Raw genomic sequence first — 19,801 nt, 5'->3', positions numbered from 1 at the left:
CTCTTGCCAAAACTGCGAAAATTAAGAAAATGAATGTTTATTCAAGTATATACATTGATATTCTCTATATACAAGTCACGTAATTTACAAAGACTTAAAATTTATACAATATATATACAAAGTGTTTTCGGACCTTGTATACAAGAATATAGACACATAGTGAGGTTTTTAATTCTTCTTTTCTTGCGCCATTTTCTTGTGGTTAATCATCTCTCTAAATTGCCCCAATATAAGATTTTCCCTCTTCTGCCGTTCTTCTTTGCTGAACATCGCCAAGGCACGCTTCTCGTCGGCAGAATAGATCTGATTTTCCTTTCGGATACGAACCGCTTCCATGCGACGATGTCTTTAGAAGAAAATAAAACGTTTAAAATTCTTGACGTTTGTCGATATTTGAGATTATTGAAAACTTCCATTAGTAATTGAAATTGAATCGGTTTAATTTTACATATTTTGGATAATTGAAAGTTGCTCTTTCTTTAATATAATGTTATTGTCATTCTGTAATAGAATCACTCCACCAATCGTTGAACAGCAATTGCCAGTAAATTTTTTTAAGAAAAATATAAGACTTTAAAATTAAATAATTAATTGATATTTTTTTAGATTTAACTTTCATACAAATTTAATTAAAATATATTTTATTTGAAAATTTAACTATATTAAGCTGTTTTTATTTGTTCACTGATGTTCAATTTCTTAATTTGTTCGTTGACTAGTGCAGTAACCTTACAAAATATAGAAATAAAAATTTGTTACCTGCTGCCGCTCATGACGTAGCCAACCGACTCGTACGATGCGATCTCCTCTGATGTGAGGCCGATCTCGCCTCTTCTGGGTATACGCTTTCCCTCGGCGACATAAGCCGCCATTGCCGCACCCTCGCCCGGCAGAAGCGCCTTGCCGAAATCTTTAGCCGAGAGAGTCACGTGCGGTTTCGGCGCAGGCCCAACCGTACCGTCGTCCCCGCTGTCATCTGAACTCGAGGCTCTCTTCAGTTTCGGCTTGTCGGTGATCGTGGTTTTCTCTACCCAGACCTCCTCATCGCTGCTGTTACTGCTGTCGTCGGAGCTGTCGCTGTCGGTTTCTTTCTTCGCTTTCTTCTTCCTCTTTTTCTCCCTCTTTGCCTCTCTTTTTGCTTTCTTTTCCTTTCTTCTTTCCTTCTTCGCCTTCTTCTCTTTCTTCAATTTCTTACTCTTCTAAATGTTTATACATAGTATTAGTTTTTCTCCATATGTATAAATAAATGACCGAATTACTGATAATGTTTCAAATACTGGAAATTTGATCTTAAATATTTTTTTTTTTTTTAATTAGAGGATTAAAGTTTGACTTTTAATGGAATGTTAACAGTTCTTAAAAATTCAAATAAAATTAAGTAATTAATTATGTAGTATAATTTATATATTCTAAAAAATTTAAGATAGAATTTTCAGTTTCCTATCCAATATTTAAGTCATTGTTGTTGGTTGTCATTAATCTGTAATACCTTCTTTTTAGCATCGTGCCTCTTCCTCTTGCGGTCCTTTGGTCCTAAAACGTTATCCTTGTGTTTGCTCAAGAGATCCTCGTCCTCCTCGTCTGAGCTACTGCAAATGAAAGAACAAAGTGAAACTTCAATGTCACATACTATTTGGAAGACTGATACAAATACGTTTGGTGGAAATCATATAAATTTTGGACGGATTGCAAATTTGTAATGTGTTTCAAGGTTCATATAATTTTTATTTAATTTGATTTGTAATACAATAATTTATAGTTTATTGCGATTAAGAGACATGATGTTTAAATTGTTAATGGTACACTTATGATGATGACAAGGTCAAAATGTTTGTGTTTAACTATAAGTACTGTTGATCATTCAAAGTATTTATTTAAATTTTGTAAAAAAAAATCTCAGATTTTGCAGGAATTTTATTCAAAATTTCCAGTAACCCTAGTAAAAAAAGTTTTATAAAATTCTATATAAATTTAAGGAATGTAAAAACCTACAAAAAATACTAGAAATACTTTATTGATTTTAATAATTAAATATTTCCATGAAAAAGAAAATTTCTACAAATTTCTATTTTTAGTAAAACTGTGCTTATTCATAGAAATTTTTTCCATCAGGGTAAGCTACTTAGAATGTTGTCATTTTTTGTAGTTTAACATAGTTTCATAAAGAATTTTGTAAAAATCATAGAAACATGTTACAAAACTACAAAAATTTAGAAAAGTATTCCACTTTTAGCATTTTCATATCGATTTTTGTAACATTTCAATTTGTATAGAATTTTTTCAGGGAAGATTACAGAATTTAACAAAATGCAGTTTTAAAATTTTACTGTACGTACTTTTTAACATTCTTACAAATCACAAAGTAAAACCACTTGAGTTTTGAACATTAAATTCGAGAAAGTATTAAGAAATAATATGAATTAAGTGGCATCTAGCAGTCTATTATTTTAATAATAATAATTCAAGATTTAGGTCCAACAGACCTACTATTAGCCTCCAAAGAATCAATCCTAACCTCACAGGTCACCAACAACTGGAGGTAATTTTTCACAGATTTAATTCTTTCTCGACGAGTATTTGTGCCAAGTCAATGACCCGTGTGAACGTTGAAATTAGCAGGTCGCTCAATTATCACTATCACTAATCTATTATTTATCTAATTAAAATGTCTACGTACTATTCGATTTGTATCGGGGATTTGCTCCAAGCATCGGGTACTCCGCGCAATCCTATGAGTTCCCTCTCGCGCCTTCGCGCGTCCATCATCTTCTCGTTCATCATTTCTTCTTCGTTTCTTCCTCTTCTACGAATACCTGCCGTCGTAAAGACGTAGCGTCACTATTTTCATTCAGCTTGCTGTGCAGAACAGCACAGAATTGATAAAACAGTACATTACGTATATTCTATTATTTATTCTTCTTTTTCTTTCTTCTTTACAGATATCCGATTTAGCGGATCGAGACAAATATTGATAGCCGATGACACTCCTTCACCTTCCTTTTCGTCCTTTTCACAAGCGACGCGTCAACGAAACGAGTGACAATGTGAGGTTAGGTTTGCTCCCGAGTGCATAATAACACGAAGTTGCAGAGAATCGCTCAGTTTCTCTTTCTCCTTATTTTCAATGGATGTTCCTTTAAGGTATCATAGAAAAGTATTTTTATCGATTCTATTCTGTTTTTTATATTTTATAAGTTTTCCTTTCTTCTTCACATAAGATAAATATCCAATATTCATTCGATAAATATTCAAGGATTTCACACGATAACCTTAAAAGAAATTCGATTTAAACAAAAATCGATTGTATCACACACGATTATATCGAAAGATTTAAATCAAATTAGATTCTTGATAGAAAAACTTTAATTTTGATGAACTTTATGTTTCATTAAATTTGGTGAAATTTTAATATATAACAAATCTTTAATATTTTACTACAGAGATTATTTTTTATGTTTAATAGGAAACAGACATTTCAATAAAAACAATTTTAATGAAAAATTATTAATACTCTTTAATGATATAGTAAGAAAATTTTATTAAAATTGTAATGAATTTCTAATAAAATTGTAACCTTTTAAAATTAACTTTTAATTAACTTCAGTTAATTTAATTTTAATGTAACTTTTAAGTTGAGTTAGTTTTTTGTTTATGTAATTTTTAACGTATTGTGTTAAATGTTTTAAAATAAACATAAAATTCAACAAAATATCATTAAAATTTTAACAAAATTTCATTGAAGTTTTATCGAAAATTTTACATCGGGACTTTAAATTAAAATGAAACGAAGTAGAGGATAAAATACTGCTCGTGAATGGTACTCGTACAGTGGTGTTTCCTACAAGACAAGAGCTGCCGCTTTTATTGAAATTTGTGTGTGTATACACGAATGGCACAGTGCTTTTACGTGGTTTTCGCATAATACTGTAGCACACTGCGGTCTTCGAGTTTGAGCCTTTACGCTTCGAGACGCTTTCGCTAATGATCTCGCTACTGGTCCGGTGCATAGATCTCTCTCTCTCTCTCTCTTTCTCTCTCTTTTTCTCTATCGTCTACCTTAACTACGTATATGCATATATACATTTGCGTACATAAAGCCCGCATTACGGCGAATTCGGTAAACATGTAGCGATAGTACACAGAGAGAATTTTCTCTTTGAATTTATTCTTAAGAACACGATAATCGTGGAACACGAACGTTGAGGAATTTCATTACAGTCTTAGTAAAATTTACTAAAATCATAGTAAAATTCTTCGATATCCTCATTGCCTCACAATTTATGATTTTAAAGGTAAATTTTAAGAGAAAATTCTCTCCGTGTAGTCTGCTCTTTGTAGTTGTGCTGTGTTACGTTTTCTGCACTTAAAATGAAATAGATACATAATTCAATGTTAGGAATATTAAAAAAAGGAGCAAAGATAGAAGATACAAAAGCTTCAGCTACGGAGAACAAACGTGAAATCTGCCCTTTGTAGCTGCACTATACCCTTTATATTTTAAAAATGAAATAGACACGCGTATTGGACGCGTTGAGGGGAAAAAGAAGGGAAGATGAGAAGTATCAAAAGCTCAACTACAAAGAACGAGCCCTCTGTTCTAATGCTGTAAAAACCACTGTACATTGAAGAGATTCATGGGCGAAAGAGCAATGTGAACGCACTTTGACCGGTAAAATATCCAATATATATTCCGCTGAAAATGCAACAATGTTACTTTTATTTCGTCGGCCAGCATGTTTGCGTCATCGACGTCTTTACCGTTAAACAACTACGTGTACAGTGGTCTCCAGCGTGTACCAGTGCCAAGTGGTACAAGCGATCGAATTCGCAGTCAGCCACGCATTGCGGAATGCAAATTGGAGATTAAAATCTTATCAATCAGTAGTCTCTTTGACCTTAGTCCGCTTCGTCCTAACTGATTGAGCTACAATTTCCAGTCCTCTTAATGTTGAAAGTGCGCGGTTCTAACGAAGCGTCCATTCCATTCATGCGCCCAACAGAGCAATTTAGAACGACTTCGGATAAACTCTGATTAACTTAATCGGCGATTAATGTTCATTTCTATCAATGTAGATTAACCTTAATCTCGGCTTAACCAACTTTTCATTTTTTTATAATTCTTAAAAAAAGATAATGCACCCAGAGAAAAATGATGATTAAATTGATGAAATCGTTTCTTTAATTAGGTCTTTTTAAGTTGAAGTAAAAATACCTTTGAGGAGAATAAAAATTTATCATTTCAAGAAACGTTATTATTAATCTTTTTAAAATAAATTATTTGTTTAATTTACACAGTTTTTTAATTAAAAAAAAGTACTGATAAAAGTGTAAAAAAAAAATAATTCTGTTCTGATTTTAAAAATATATTTCTTTCATTCAAAAAAAGATTTGCATTGCTATTCAAACTATTTATTCTTTAATTTTAATGGAAAAAAAAAATTTCTTCAAATCAAAGAATCTTTTCTTTAATCGTAGCAATGCACACATAAGTTAAACCGATATTGAAGTTAATTAATAATAAATTAACTTCAATCTTGGTTTATTTTTTTATCTTTATTTCTAGTTCTAAAAATTATTGTACATTGATAGAAATTGATAGTTATTTGTACCATTTTGCAACGTAAATAGAATTACTAATTCTTAAATATTTTTTAAATTAATAGAATAATTAATGTAATTTCATAAATAGAATGATTAATGTAATTTCACAAATACAATCATTAATATTTTCTTCTTCAACGTATGTGGGAGGAAAGATGAAGGACATTGAATTATTCAGTCAGAAATTTTGCTTTAAGCAGTTCTGCTGGTTGTATTAATAATCGATCAAATTAATCGGGTCTCTTCGATTGAAGCCGCCCTTAAAACCAGGCGGGACCGCCCCGTATGTATGCATATGTAACATGTTACGCGCTCCATTATATATGTCGCTATGTATACATAGTATAAAATTAACATTATAGGAGATATTCAGAATCCCTTGGCAAGCTTCCACAACGTCGGAGTACCGAAAACCGATTGCAATTCCTGCGAACCAGAGCCGGGTCAAAGTGGCGCCCGAGGCGAAAGAAAAACAGCGTCTCTTAGTAAAAAAAAAAAAAATAAAATAAAATAATTGTTTCATGATATGTATTAAATTAATATATTAAATACCGATAATATGTTAGCGCGTTTCACGCGAGTGTCATTCTATCCTTATTTTATGAACGATAAAAATAGAACAACGAAAAAGCGCGTTAATATCTGCAACTGAGAGCAATCCCAAGTTTGATTTAATTTTTCTTTACTTAATTATATAATCTCAGCCAACTTTTTGATGAATCCAATTACTATACATAGAAATTTGTATTGCCACATTTTTACGCCCCTTTAAATTTTTTATGCGAGACAAGTGCCTCGTTCGCCACACCCCTGCAGTCCCGGCTCTGCGATAAACGAGCAAGGGAAAGTAGATAATAGGCCTGCTCCTTTTACCTGAACGGTTCGCTCACGGTTTATCTCTCTTTTTCTTTTCACGTTAAAGAGAAAAAGAGAAAAGCTGAACCGTGCAAGAAGCTCAGTTAAAAAGAACGGTGCTATTGTGTAAAGAGTAAGTGTGACGGCAGAGAACCGTCCCCATTCGACGGGAAGCTGCTCTGGAAGCTTGTCAATAAAGCTTTGAAACGCCCTATGTAATGTATATACATGTGTACGCATATCGAAGATTATATGTACAAGGTTCAGTGAAACTACCTGGGAAGGGAAAAAGGAGCAAAGGTCAGAAATGGTCGAACGGATCGAGCCAGAGATCACCATTTTCTTCCGATATACCGTAATATAATATATCTCTATAGTATCTGTATCGCAATAGTACTTATTTTGTTAGAATACTGGCAGAGCAAAGAGTATTAAATCTGAGATCGCGTGAGGGTCGGTTGTTCTCCCACCGCTTTAGAATATTGCTTCTGAATACGGCATTGCGCGGTGCGAATGCGACTTCAGACTTTTCCCCCCTGTGTTGCCATCCTCCCTTCTTACAGTCTATATTATACAAACGTCGTTCGCGTATGTGACAAATAAACAAATAAATAAATATATTCGTCTAAACGCCGGATGACGCACTTCACCGGACGAACGCAGATCACCATGAATCAATTTAAACGCTGAATAACAATCCGATAACATTAATATGTTTCGTAATAATAATATATAAAAATAACGTATTTATTTTCTTTTTGATAGGAATATGTAAAAATGATATACATATGTTTCGGAAGATACAGAGGTGAAATGAACTTGATGAACTTCGTTTTAACTTCTGGAGATTGAGAGACGCAAAGTCCTTAAAGCAATTTCCATTTCGACATCAGAACAATCCCACGTGCGAAAAAGGCAGTATATTTGTTAAGTCCCGTCGCGAGAACCGCGGCGGAGCGTCCTCATTCTATACATGTATACTATTCTACGAACCCTGACCTGTTTTTATCTTCAACACATTGGTAGCTACACACTTTATGCTTCAACATCATTCAATTAATCTCATTATCCATAGAATTCTGAAATATATGATTCTTATTCTCGTAAAATGCTCTTTTGTTTTCGACTCTAATCTATTATATATATATAATTTATCTTTTGTTAGAATAACCCACGAAAGATACGACTCGTTCTCTTTCTTTCTCTTCTAGTCTCTAAAATAATTATCACTATATGTGTGAGAACGCGCGAGTTAGTGTATCGTCAGGTAATAATTGTGTTTGAAAGGTAGATTTCGCCCGAGTGCCGCGTAGCTTCACGGGATTTACTTTCCGACCGTCGAGACACTTAAATCTACACCTAAATCGAGAGATTCGCACACGTGTGCATATGTATTTGTGTATATCTGTCCCAGTCAAAAATAGTTCGAAAATTTTCGACTTTTATTTTCGACATCAAAACGACGTCATTTTTTAGGAACCATTTCTCACTGGGATATGAGTCTATATGGAAGTAACACAGCGCGTAATTGTATTTAAATGCATATGGAGGAGTCAGAGGATTATCACAAATAAGTACGTCACTAATATACCTTGCGAACAGAAGACATTCGATGGATAGATTTTCGATGCGAGTCAACGTAGACACGAGGGTGAACGTGAACGCGACAATCCTTTGGAATCAACGAAACCAGACTTGAACTCTACACTGCGGATATTTAACCCTCCGACGTTTTTTCAATACCTTCCTAGTGTATATATGAATTTGTCATGTCAGATGCTAATTTCCCTTCTTTAAAGAATTAAAAAAAAAAAAAAAAAAAAAAAAAATGAAAAAGATTCAGAAAACTTTTATCACAATTGTAGTGGAACATTTCATAATTATTTTGAAAATTGTTTACTAAATATTTTATTTTTAATGAACTTTGAGTAACGAATTTCGTCTATCACACTTTTTGGCAATAACTAAAATAAAGAAGTGACGATATATCAAAAATCTTTCAAGGAGACAATGTTTTTGTTTTGATTAAAAACATTTTTCATATGTAAAATTGTTACTTACAGAAAAAAAATAACATGTGGATCTAACATGTTCCTTCTATGACTTTTTTTTGAGAGAAACGTCTTAGATCTATGTATTATCGGAGAGTTAAACAACACGTTACAGGCACACGTAATACGCACTTCATGATCCATATATATATATATATATATATATATATATATATATATATATGTGTGTGTGTGTGTGTGTGTGTGTGTGTGTGTGTGTGTGTGTGTGTCATCTCTTTTCGGTTCTTGACACCCATTTGATAAACAAACTTTAATCCTTAAGGTACGGACACGGGACACCATCGTGAATATTCCGTGGCCCATTTCTATCTATGGAAGATTTCAATTTCTCGAAATTTCAAAGGTAATTAAATTACACTATCTTTTATTTTTTAATCACTATTTCTTTACCACTACTTTTTAAATAGATAAAAAGTGATTGAAAGCGAGATACCCATGATGATACCAAGAAGGTACCCTCTTTTTACATGATACCTTAAGAGTTAATGCTGGGCAAAATCTTATTGAGATAACTGATCAAATTTGATGTTATTACAACATTGCATTAATATCTCAACAAAACACTGGCCAACGTGTATATCGAATGGGTGGCAAAAATATCGAAAGAGCAAGAGAAGCAGCCTGAAATTCGCAGCGTACAAGCATTCGAGAAAAGAAAAGATGATGATTAGGGATAGAATTCTTCAAGTAAGAGTTAAGACACCGCTCTCGCTTATACGCGACAGGTCGCTATTAAATTAATTACGGCATGAACGCGTGGTTATTGATTCGTGGTTTGTCACATACGTCACCAAACACCGTTATCACTATATTTTGTTTTGTATTTAACCATTCAGGAAACTTTTGTTCTCTGAATATAGCGGAAGCAATTAAAAATCATCCGATGTCCTAACTCTTACTTGAGGAACTAATTAGAGATTAGAGACATAAGAGGAGACCAAATAAACAAGAAAAAAAGAAGATGAGATAGAAGTCAGGACAAGGAAACGTAAAAACACTTCTCCCTTCATGTACGTAGGAAGGAAGAAGCGGAAAAATCTCATCACCCGCTGCACAATTATATATGGCATCATGGGGAAGATTTTGTTGAGTAGAGAAGTCATTGGACGGTGAAGCACAGAATTAGCGTCGCTAGACAGTCGTTTCCCGGTCCACGTGAATATACTCCACGAAACCGGGTGGCTGTTGTCAGGAAGCCACTCCGAGGAGCGTCTCCTCGGTCGGCGCACGTCGCGGTTTCTTGCTTTTCTTGCTCGGCCCGTTGTAATGAAGTCTCTTTGTGCGAGCTTTGGATCTAGAAGAGATGAGATGTAAGATGAAAGGGAGAGTGTTTTACTGTATAAACACATTTGACTTTTTCCTTAATTGTATTCATGCTAGATTAAAATCTGAATATTTCTGTCAAGCTTAAATTAGTATAATTTTTTAACTAAATCAAGTTAAAATTAATTGGTTATAAAATTAATTTAGTTACGTTAAAAATCACATGAACAAAAAACTAATTAGTTAAAAGTGACGTTAAAATTAAATTACTTTAAGTTAAATGAAAAGTTAGTTTTGAAAAGCATTATTCATATTAAATTAGATCGTAAGTTTTTGAAGTAGGACTCAAAACAATATAACTACTTATAACTTTATAATTTGGACCATCAAAGAAATTTAATATTTCATTTATTACGTTTATATGAAATAATAAAAAAATTCTTTTTTATGTATATAGGAATGTATCTTTTCTTTTATAACTGTTTTCTACATAAATTTTTAACTTAGGAAAAAAATTTAAAGCTTATGTGTTTCAAAAATAATTAGTTAAAATTAAAAATTAAATTATTTAGAATCAATTAAAAGTTATTAACTTTTTAACTTTATTATTTAACTTGTTATTATTCAACCTTGATTTTTGTATATATTTCTAATGTTATATAAAGAAGTAAAAGAAAATTATCCAAGTTGAAACAAGTCAAATAATTCTGTTAGTTTCTAGAACCCAAGCAACTGGAAAAACGCAATAATGGGAAGTTTAATAGCTTAATAGCCATATAAAAATGAACCAAGTCCTTTAGTCAATGAGATAACGGAAAAGGTAACGGAAAAAAACAGTAATAATCTTTACGTCATTAGATACTGAAGATTCACTCGTTTAAAATCTACTTTGCAATTTACTATGTAATAACTTTATCGTTTTACATTGACAATATGAATGCTTAATGCAAATAAAGGCTGTGACCTAGCAAACACCGGATGTAACATAAATACAATGCTATGAAACAGATTTAACACATGTATAACATAACATTTGTGTTATATTCGGTGTTTACTGAGGATTAACATTGATTTCCTTATTTTTCAAATTTTGAGTTACCTGCTAATAAGAATAGTGAATAGGCACGCGAAGGCAGTGACAATTCCAGCGACGCCGGCGACGACGAGCCATATGGTGGGCGGGAGCAGTCCGAGCAGCCGCGCGCCGTTCCCGCAGTTGGCCTCGTCGTGACCGGATGGGCAGTGCGCGTGGCCGTCACACCAAAGACTGGCGGCGATGCACGCACCCAGTTCGGGGCACTTGTGCGGGCAGTCACCGATGTACGACGGCATGCCGTTCGTGTCGTTCTCGATTATTCCCGCCATTCTCTCCGGAAGACGCAGCTGCCGACGCAGCGCCGCGCGACTCTTTGAGATCTCCAGCCAGGAGGCGGCCGCTTGGCCGGTTTCCCGTGCCACGAAGTCTAGCAGTAACGCGGGCGGCCTCGGTGGTCCGGGCCACTTGCCCTCCTCCGTCGGGCCCAGCCATTCCTGCGAGAACACGTGCACAGTGAACTCGCGGGCGCCCGGTTCCGCCGGGCATACCACCTTCAGCAACTTCGGCGGCCAGCCGGTATAGAGGAGAATGCGATTGGTGGTAGGGCATTTCGTTTGATCGCCGCTGCCACTGCCGCCGCCGCCGCCGCTGCTGCTGCTAATACCGCTGACGCCACTAGACGTTTCGGGACCAGTGATTGGCGGCGGCTCTAATGGCAGAAACCAGCCCCAGGTCAGGAGAAAGAGCGATCGGTTCTCGTGCGCCTCCACTAGCCACGGGAGACCTTCGCAATAGATGTCCGGCCTCGACAATGGGGGATTGACGAATCTCAGTTCGCCACCCTCACCACGGATCCTCTGCTTTCGTGGACACTCTGGCACACGAATGAGCTCGAAGCTGGCGTAGAAAAAGAGCGTCTCAAAGTCTTCGTGGGGCGCCTGCTGGTCCACCAAGAAAGTTATCTCCAGCGCACGACCGGAAGTAATGTATGTGAGCGGCAAATGCGACGTATTGTCGCACAGACATGCTCGGGGTAGCCTCACGTCCCGCCACGGCGCCTCGTAAATGACCAGACGCGCTTCTCTGGATCCTACTTCTTGAACGCAGCGAGGCTTACCGGTGTGCGGATCCGAATCACTTGTGCACATGGTGGACTCGCCCAGACTGACGTTGTGTAATGTCAAGCGCACTCGCTCCCCGCTGCCAGCTTCCACGCGATATCTGCACAGACCAGGCAGGGCATCAAGCTCAATATATATTCATGATTCCCAATTAAATAAACCTTCTATCTATAATTCAAGAAACACTAACTAACACTAACATAACATCAATGTTATAATTTCACACTCAACAGTGTAATTGTTACATATAACATGTCGACACAGTTATGTGTTCACTATATAATAGTTATAAGTTTCATCACATCTTATATAACGTAAAAGTTGCTGCAAATTGTAGTTATAATTTAATTTCAGGCTTTTCCAAAAATAACGTTCGTACATTTATGTAGCTAGTTTCTTCTTTATATAACGTATATGCAGCTCCAACTTATAATTAAATTCTATATACTGAAGCATTACATACTTGTTGTGTAAACAATATGTAACACTTGTATGTTTATATTACGTACAATGAAGTAATAAATACAAATAATTGTGATGTAATTCCACAAAATATTTATTACGCATTATTTTCAAATTATATGTATATTGTTGAATGTGAAATTGTAATGTTGATGCTATGTTGCTGTTAATTAATGTTTATTGAGAAGTGGAGCAGAAAGATACTACAATAATATAATTTTAGATTTTCGCTTAAAAGTTCTATCTCTGTTTTTTTTAGCCGATCGCTATTTGCAAGAAATTTCGTCTCCATACCTGCAATCTAACTTGCTGGTACCACCCCGGCCGTACAGACGTACGTCGCGCGGCGACATCACCTCGCCGACATGCACCTTGCGCCATACTCGGCTGCAGATACCATCGCCCCAGGGTTCACCGGTTTGAACGGTGGAAACGAATTCATATCGCGCCTGGAATGTAAATGGAAATCAATTGTACGAGCGTATTAGGTCCACCCTTAACAAACTTTGATAAATAGATAATTTTATTTAAATTTAGGTTAAGAAAAGATGTATTCTCTCTTTTCACAGAAAAAGATGTATTTTCTCTCTCTCTCTCTCTCTCTCTCTCTATATATATATATGATTGAATCGAACTGTTTAATTATGACAATGGGGGTGATTTCAGGGGCTGAGACGCAATACTCACGTGAAAATTAATCGGATGAAGCGAGGTGCCCAGAACAGTCTCCATGCGCAGCGTCAGGCTCGGCGCGGTCGTCAGGTAGCTCTCTTCCTCGGTGCACGGCCTCGTTGCCCTGGTGATGTTGCGAAGTGCAGCGTGGGCGCATAGCTTAGGCGTGTCGTCGCACAACGTGGCCATCGGCTGGCCCGTGTTCGGTGCACCATCCCAGAAAACAAGTTTAACCGCGCACAAGTTTAACCGCGCACACCGACGCTGCGGAGATGTCCGGCGTCGCCTGGCCATTGGTGCTCGTGTTGCCGTTCTCGCCATTGCCGTTAGTGAGATCGCGCTGCGAGTACGACGAGAAGTATATCCACACCCGGTCGCCGATCGCGCCCTTAATGTTCCACGTGCAGCTGGAGCCGGGCGGTAAAGCGTGCAAGGGAGCGCGTATCGTTCCACTTCGCTTGGCGCCGACGCCGGTGCCGTTGACGAAGAAGTGGCAGCCTTGCGGACCCTTGGCGTAGTCCAGGCCGTCCGAATCAACGTAGATCACGCGCAGCTCGAGCTCAAGTCGCAGGGACGACGCGCCCAGCGGTATCGCGACCGGCGAGCTGCGGAACTCCACCTGCATGGCGGGCCCGCGCGCAGTTACCTGCGGCAGCGGGCCGCCGCAGTAAACTAGAAGGACCGGGTCCTCGGTGCGTGCACCGTCGCGGAAGATCAGTCGATCCCGCTCCGGGGAGCAGTCCTGCCAGACGCTAAGGCTGGTGTTGACGGTGGCGCTGAGACCGACCGGGCCGGCAAAGGCGCTCTTGACGGATATCATCGCGTGCTTGCACGTGGGCACCTCTTTCTGGCGCACGGTGATCAAGCAGCTAGCGTTGCGCGGATATTCACCCGGGTAGTTCGGGCTTTGCAACCGGCACTGCTTCAGGTGGCATTCGTAGAAGTTGCGGGAGCAGTAGGTGCCCGGCACCGGCGAGCCTCGCTCGATCGGCAGGTCCGGCTTGCCCAGCCGAGCAACCGCCTCATTGCGCGAGACGAAGCGGTAACGGAGACGAAACTCAAATGGCACTGCGGATGGTGCGTGGAACAGTCGTATAGAGGCAGTGACCGTACTGGTTTCGCTACAAAAATAACACAATAACAATAAATAGTGACAATGTCTATATAAAAGATACAGAACGCAAGTAAAACAAAGAAATATTAGAGGTTTCCTATTATATTTATGGTGACCAGATTTGTCCTTCGTTTTCGACAAAATAAAGGACAAATCTAAAAATTTTAGGGTTTTCTTCCTATATGGTTCCCTTAGTGAACATCTTTCTTATAATTTTTATACAAATTGAAACATTTTTCAGAAATATTCAGAAAGTCTGTATCTTCTCTTAGATTATTTCATGCATGTCAATTCTCAAATATTCTTCCCATAATTTCTAAAAGATATTTTTAAACTTTTTAGATTTTATAACTTTCGTTAGAAATTTATACAACAAAAAATCTTAGAAATCATGGGATATTTTATAATGAATAGATGTAAAAAATTCTGAGGAAAAATGTAAACTTTCTGAAAAAAATATTCCATTCGTATAAAAAAATATGAGAAAGTTATGAAATTACACAAAAATTCTTAAAAATGATAAAAAAAGTTCTGGAAAAATTTTCATCAAAGTAGAAATCAGTTTAAATAACTAAATTTATCAATTGTTTTTATAAACGAAAATTGGATTTTTAAATTGGATTGGAAAGTAAATAAATTTAAAAAGCAGCTGCCCGAAATAAAGGACTGTCCTTTAGGACGTATGTCACTGTATTTATACATCATTCCCGTATCGGAAGCTGTTGAGATAGAAAGGCAAAGTCAATTCAATAATTAAGTTTAATTGTTTTCTTCGCCAAACAAACTTCAAGTACCGACATGCTTTTTCATGTTCACTTTAAGTAAAATTAAAAAAGATGATTTATTATATTGAAAAAAAATTAACTTGACTACATTTTTCGACTTGTTTAAATTTCTTCAATTCAAGCATTATATATCTGACTTGTATACTTGGATACTAAATACTCAAAGAAAACTTTTTCTCAATGAATACATCTTCAATAAAAAGATTTTACTGAAATTTCACTAAAATTTTATTAAAAATAACATTTCAGAACATTGCTGAAAATTTGTTGAAATTTTGCTGCAATTTTACTAAAATAAACTTTTTATTTAACAAAGTTACTAAAATTAAATTGACGCTTTCCGTAAATTTATACGAAAATTTCTCTGAAAATTAGCTGAAACTTTTTTGAAAGTTTAATGAAATGTCTTTGATATCTTCGTTAAAAATGGTTTCTATTTCAATCGTTGAATGTTTGCTAAAAATTTTGTGAAACTTTTGACAAATTAGATTAAAATTTTTCCTAACGCGCGTGTTCCATTAAAAATGCTACAAAATATTGCTAAAATATGCAAATATTAGAAATCGTAAAAATTGAATATTTTTGTTAATTATTATTATAATAATAAAAAAAACTTTATTTTGCAGAAATCGAGGGATCTATCCCATATAGAACATTGACAGTCATTAGACATCCATTAGATTTCTATGGCTCTATGAGATCTGTCTTCATGGTGAATGATAGCTATTCAGAGATCATAGAGATCCATATCATATTCACGGTGTCCTCTACAAATCTATCTTGGACGTCTATTAGACATCTATTATGGATATATAATAAATGGGATCTAACGAGCAATACACACTGCCGTCGACAGATGCACGTGGCAGCTTTCTGTTACTCGTAATTAAAAAGCAACACGGAATAGAATAAAAGGTGTAACATTATGAGATTTCTTTCGAGTTTTGTTTTCAAATTAAGATGAAAATAAATAAAATATTATTTTAATACTTATAGTTAGAGCTCATCCATTTATTTGGAGCCTAATTTTAGGGACTCAGCCTCAAAAGGAATCATTTTATCATTACTTTAATAGAACATGTAACAGACATCTATGAAATCATTTAGTGAAGGTCCAATGGACATCCATTACAGAATTATAGATTTCTAATGAATGATAAATTGGAAATCTAATATTAAGCATTTAATGGAGTTCCAAATGTTTGACAGACATCTAATAGAAGTTTATTAAAGACGTCCATTAAAGATTTTTGTTTTATAAAGAATTGTCAAGATATTCTTCTTTTAACCAGGGAAAAGCTGAAGATTCACATAATTGTGTGTGCGCTTGATAGCGAGCTCGAGTACCTGTAATAAGACGCGCGACCTTCGCTGACACCGCACCACGAGCCGCCGGTGAAGTGCCTGCCGAGTTCGGCGAGCTGGAGCGAGCCTTCTGGGCAGCTGGTGAAGTAGTTGTCGGCGTTCGCGTCGACGCGACCGACGCTGAACGCATCCCACAGTAGCTGGACTAGCTCGCCGTAGCCCTGGCCGGCCGCGGTGAACGTTAGGTGGCAGAGGAATGGCAGCCGTTCCTCGGCGGGTCTCGGTAGGTCCAACTTGTATGTGTGACCCTCGCGACCGTGGTACGTGCGATTGCACGGCGTGCACATCGCCGGCTCGTCGCTACCATCACCGCAATCATCCTCGCCGTTGCAATAAGCGTCGATCGGCACGCAGCGGCCGTCCCGGCACGTCAACTCGGCCAACCCGCAAGTGCCACCACCGACGCCGCTGCCAATAATGCTGACACCACTGCCACCGCCACCGCTGCCGCCACTGCTACCACTAGTGCCAGTGCTACCGCTACCGCCACCGCTCGTGCCCCCGCCGCCTGTGCCACCCCCAACGCCGCCGCCGTCCGACGCGTCAGCAATCAACAGCAGCAGCAGTAGCAGCAACAGCGAGGCGATACCGATACGATGCGGTGATCGAAAGTACTGCTGTCTGTTGTTGGATCCTCCTCCGGCATCAGCTATCTCCTGTTCAATAAAAAATCAATTTGTGACACATATGTTTCTGAAGGGATGCAGTTAATATTTGATGTACGTATTAGTATTTATAATGAAATTATCGAAGAATTTTAAAAATTTACAAAATCATGAGAAAAAAGTTATTAATTTGCTCAATTTTTTACTTGATTAAAAATTTCTTCAATTAAAGTATTTATGTATTTAAATTAAATATATAAATATTTGAACTGAAGAAATGTAATCGAGCTAAAAAATTTAGTATTTATGTACTTAAATTAAATATATAGATACTTGAATTAAAGAAATTTATATCTTTCTTCAGCAGAAATAATTTATGAATATAACACATCCGGATCTTTGGCATAGAAAACAGACGTGTAACTTTTATGCCACGATCACCACTAATAAAATATATCAATACTTGAACTGAAGAAATTTAAAAATTTCTTCAGTTCAAGTATTTATATGCTTAACTTAAATACATAAATATTAAATTGTTTAACTTGATTATATTTCTTCAGTTCAAGTATTTAAGTTAAATATGTAGGTATACTTGAACTGAAGAAATTCCATCAAGTTAAAAAATTTAATTAAATTAACAACTTTTTCTTCTCAATGTTTAATCGTAACTTTAATAACTTTCTCTAAAACAATTCTCAACGATGTAATGCGACAAATGTTTGCATGTGCAGGAGCTGCGAGAGTGTCCTATTCCGTGGATGCCAATCGCATTAGTATCGGCCCGCGTCGCAAGCGGGTCGGAGATTTAAATCGATCGGCCGGAGAAATAAGATGTATCAAGACGCCGCGTTGTAAACACCTGTTCTAGACATTCGCGTTAATTGAATTCCACGTTCATCATGAATACAATTATGTGCAAAAATAAATCGGATCAACTATAAGGGTGCGGGGGGCCAGGTTCCGTTCGTAGATTTACCATAATAGTTCGCCAGCGGAACGAGCATATCACAGTGACAATTCCGACTGAGTTGCGATTCGGATGTTGGCTTTGGATGACCGCATGACCGTTGGCTCGAGACGACGAGATGAGCAACGGAAGAGAAAAGATGAGGTGAACTGGAGCTATGAATCGCGATTGGCAGTGATCGTCGGCACCGACAACGACATCCCCGACAACGGCACGTTCGTGTACGACGACGGTTCAGCCTTCCGGAGAAGAAAGCGTGACGAGTGCGGGAACCCCGCCTACGCGCCACCACCACCGCCACCACCGCCGCCGCCGCCGCCGTCGTCGTCGCTGCACCCACGAGGAGCGCGGTCAGCCTCGCTACACGCTGCTGTGCACGCCCCGGAGGTCGATGCGCAACTGCACGCTACCATGGCACCTTCCCCAGAAGGGAAGCCAGCCGCGTCGTCGCGCGCCGCCGCTGCAGGCCATGTACGCCGGGGCAGGGGTGAACAGAACGGGGGCTGAGCTCTCTGCTTCGCTCGCGGTGAGAGCTGGTATGCCTTGTCTGCCTGGCCACTAGGCGCCTCAATGCATCGATCGGCCTCTCTCTCTTTCTCTCCCTCTCTCCGTCTCTATCCATAACACCCTGAAGCCCGAAGTCGTCGCGCCGAGGGGTTGTGACGCGAGGAAGGAAGAAGAAGCTGCGGGATCTACGCGGGTCCCCGCGGATCTATCAATTGGGATCGCGTGGTCGTAACGCTGATGCGACCCGACACGAGGAGCAAGCTGCTTTTCGCGCCGGAACATAATGAAACGGCAGAGAACCACCCAGATGCGTTTCGGAAATGTAGATTTGTGGGCGAACGTGTTACGGGAGTTACGATGAGACGTTCGCTGTCCACAGATTGTAATCTCGCACTGCGAGGTTTTCACTTATTGGAATTTTTGCGCCCTAGTAAACGCCCTCCGGGTTAAGCGTATCTGAAGGAAATATGCTATTCGCCCCCCGGGATCGAATCCATAATGATAAATATAACGAGCGCTGAATTTACATAATGTCTTTTATCAGGACGGCGTTTCGATTGCTTGGGGTGGTTAACCGATTTCTGAACAGAAGTCGACAATCTAGTGCTTGTTTTCAGCACATCAAAGATGTTATAGATATGATCTGCTATATATACAAAGAAAATCTTATATTAAATATATATATATATTTATTCTACATAATTTAGGGAATGTTTTTGACATTGTATCACACCGTTTTGACACTATGCCCATGTGTATAAATTTTACAATTTATATATATATATATATATATAAATTGTAGAGTTTATATACCTGGGCATAGTGTCAAAAAGGTGTGATACAATGTCAAGAACATTCTCTAAATTGTGTAGAATAAAATGCCACTCTAAAAGAGTGAAAATTAAACTTGTGCAATTTTTTGAATAATTTACCACTCTGATAAAAGCGAGAAATTCACTCCCGTAGAGTGAAAATTAAGCTTATGTAATTTTCTGGAAATTTTTCATACTTTTTCATCATACGAGATTTAGAGAGTATAAAAATGTAGCAATTCTGCGGAAGCAACTGCGCTGTAACATTTTACTAAAATGATAAACTTTTTTGATTGTAATTTTTATATTTAATTACTCTTTAAATCTCGTAGAATAAAACTCCAGTCTAAAATAGTGAAAGTTGAGCCAGTGTGATTTGTCACTGTAATAAGAGCAAAAATTCACTCCTACCTTTGCGAAAATTTTTCTCATAATTTTTATACGAATTGGAACATTTTTCACAAATACTCAGAAAGTCTACATCTTTTAGAATTTTTCATACATATGAATTCTGAAATATTTTGAAATTTCTTATTCCATAATTTAAAAAAATACTTTAAC

General features: G+C 37.4%; 2 protein-coding genes and 1 long non-coding RNA gene across 4 annotated transcripts; 1 reads left to right on the top strand and 2 right to left on the bottom strand.

Annotated features, from left to right (window-relative positions):
- Positions 1–21: 21 nt before the first annotated feature.
- Positions 22–3,292, bottom strand: LOC105194165 (NKAP family protein CG6066). 2 transcript variants are annotated; one of them, XM_011158933.3, is made up of 5 exons: positions 2,892–3,292; positions 2,678–2,813; positions 1,490–1,589; positions 760–1,199; positions 22–346 (listed from the first exon to the last, which is right to left on the bottom strand). In XM_011158933.3, exons 2-5 carry the CDS (start codon positions 2,779–2,781, stop codon positions 169–171), a joined length of 822 nt encoding a protein of 273 aa, XP_011157235.2. In that variant the 5' UTR covers positions 2,782–2,813; positions 2,892–3,292; the 3' UTR covers positions 22–168. The 2 variants fall into 2 exon arrangements, with proteins under 2 accessions (XP_011157235.2, XP_011157234.2); XM_011158932.3 differs by having other exon boundaries at positions 2,897–3,292.
- LOC120359397 lies at positions 3,047–11,051 on the top strand. Its single transcript, XR_005576162.1, has 3 exons — positions 3,047–3,141; positions 10,506–10,611; positions 10,914–11,051. It is a non-coding gene; the product is annotated as an uncharacterized LOC120359397 (long non-coding RNA).
- LOC105194169 lies at positions 5,787–18,107 on the bottom strand. Its single transcript, XM_011158939.3, is given in 7 exon segments — positions 5,787–9,822; positions 10,891–12,048; positions 12,705–12,859; positions 13,098–13,337; positions 13,339–14,203; positions 16,329–17,002; positions 17,931–18,107. Coding segments are annotated over 7 exon segments (3,201 nt in total). The 5' UTR covers positions 17,934–18,107; the 3' UTR covers positions 5,787–9,716.
- Between the last annotated feature and the right edge of the window lie 1,694 nt (positions 18,108–19,801).

This window comes from Solenopsis invicta, chromosome 13, assembly GCF_016802725.1.
Source record: "Solenopsis invicta isolate M01_SB chromosome 13, UNIL_Sinv_3.0, whole genome shotgun sequence".
In the NCBI taxonomy this organism is placed as follows: Eukaryota; Metazoa; Arthropoda; class Insecta; order Hymenoptera; family Formicidae; genus Solenopsis; species Solenopsis invicta.
This window is presented reverse-complemented; position numbering and strand designations above follow the sequence as displayed.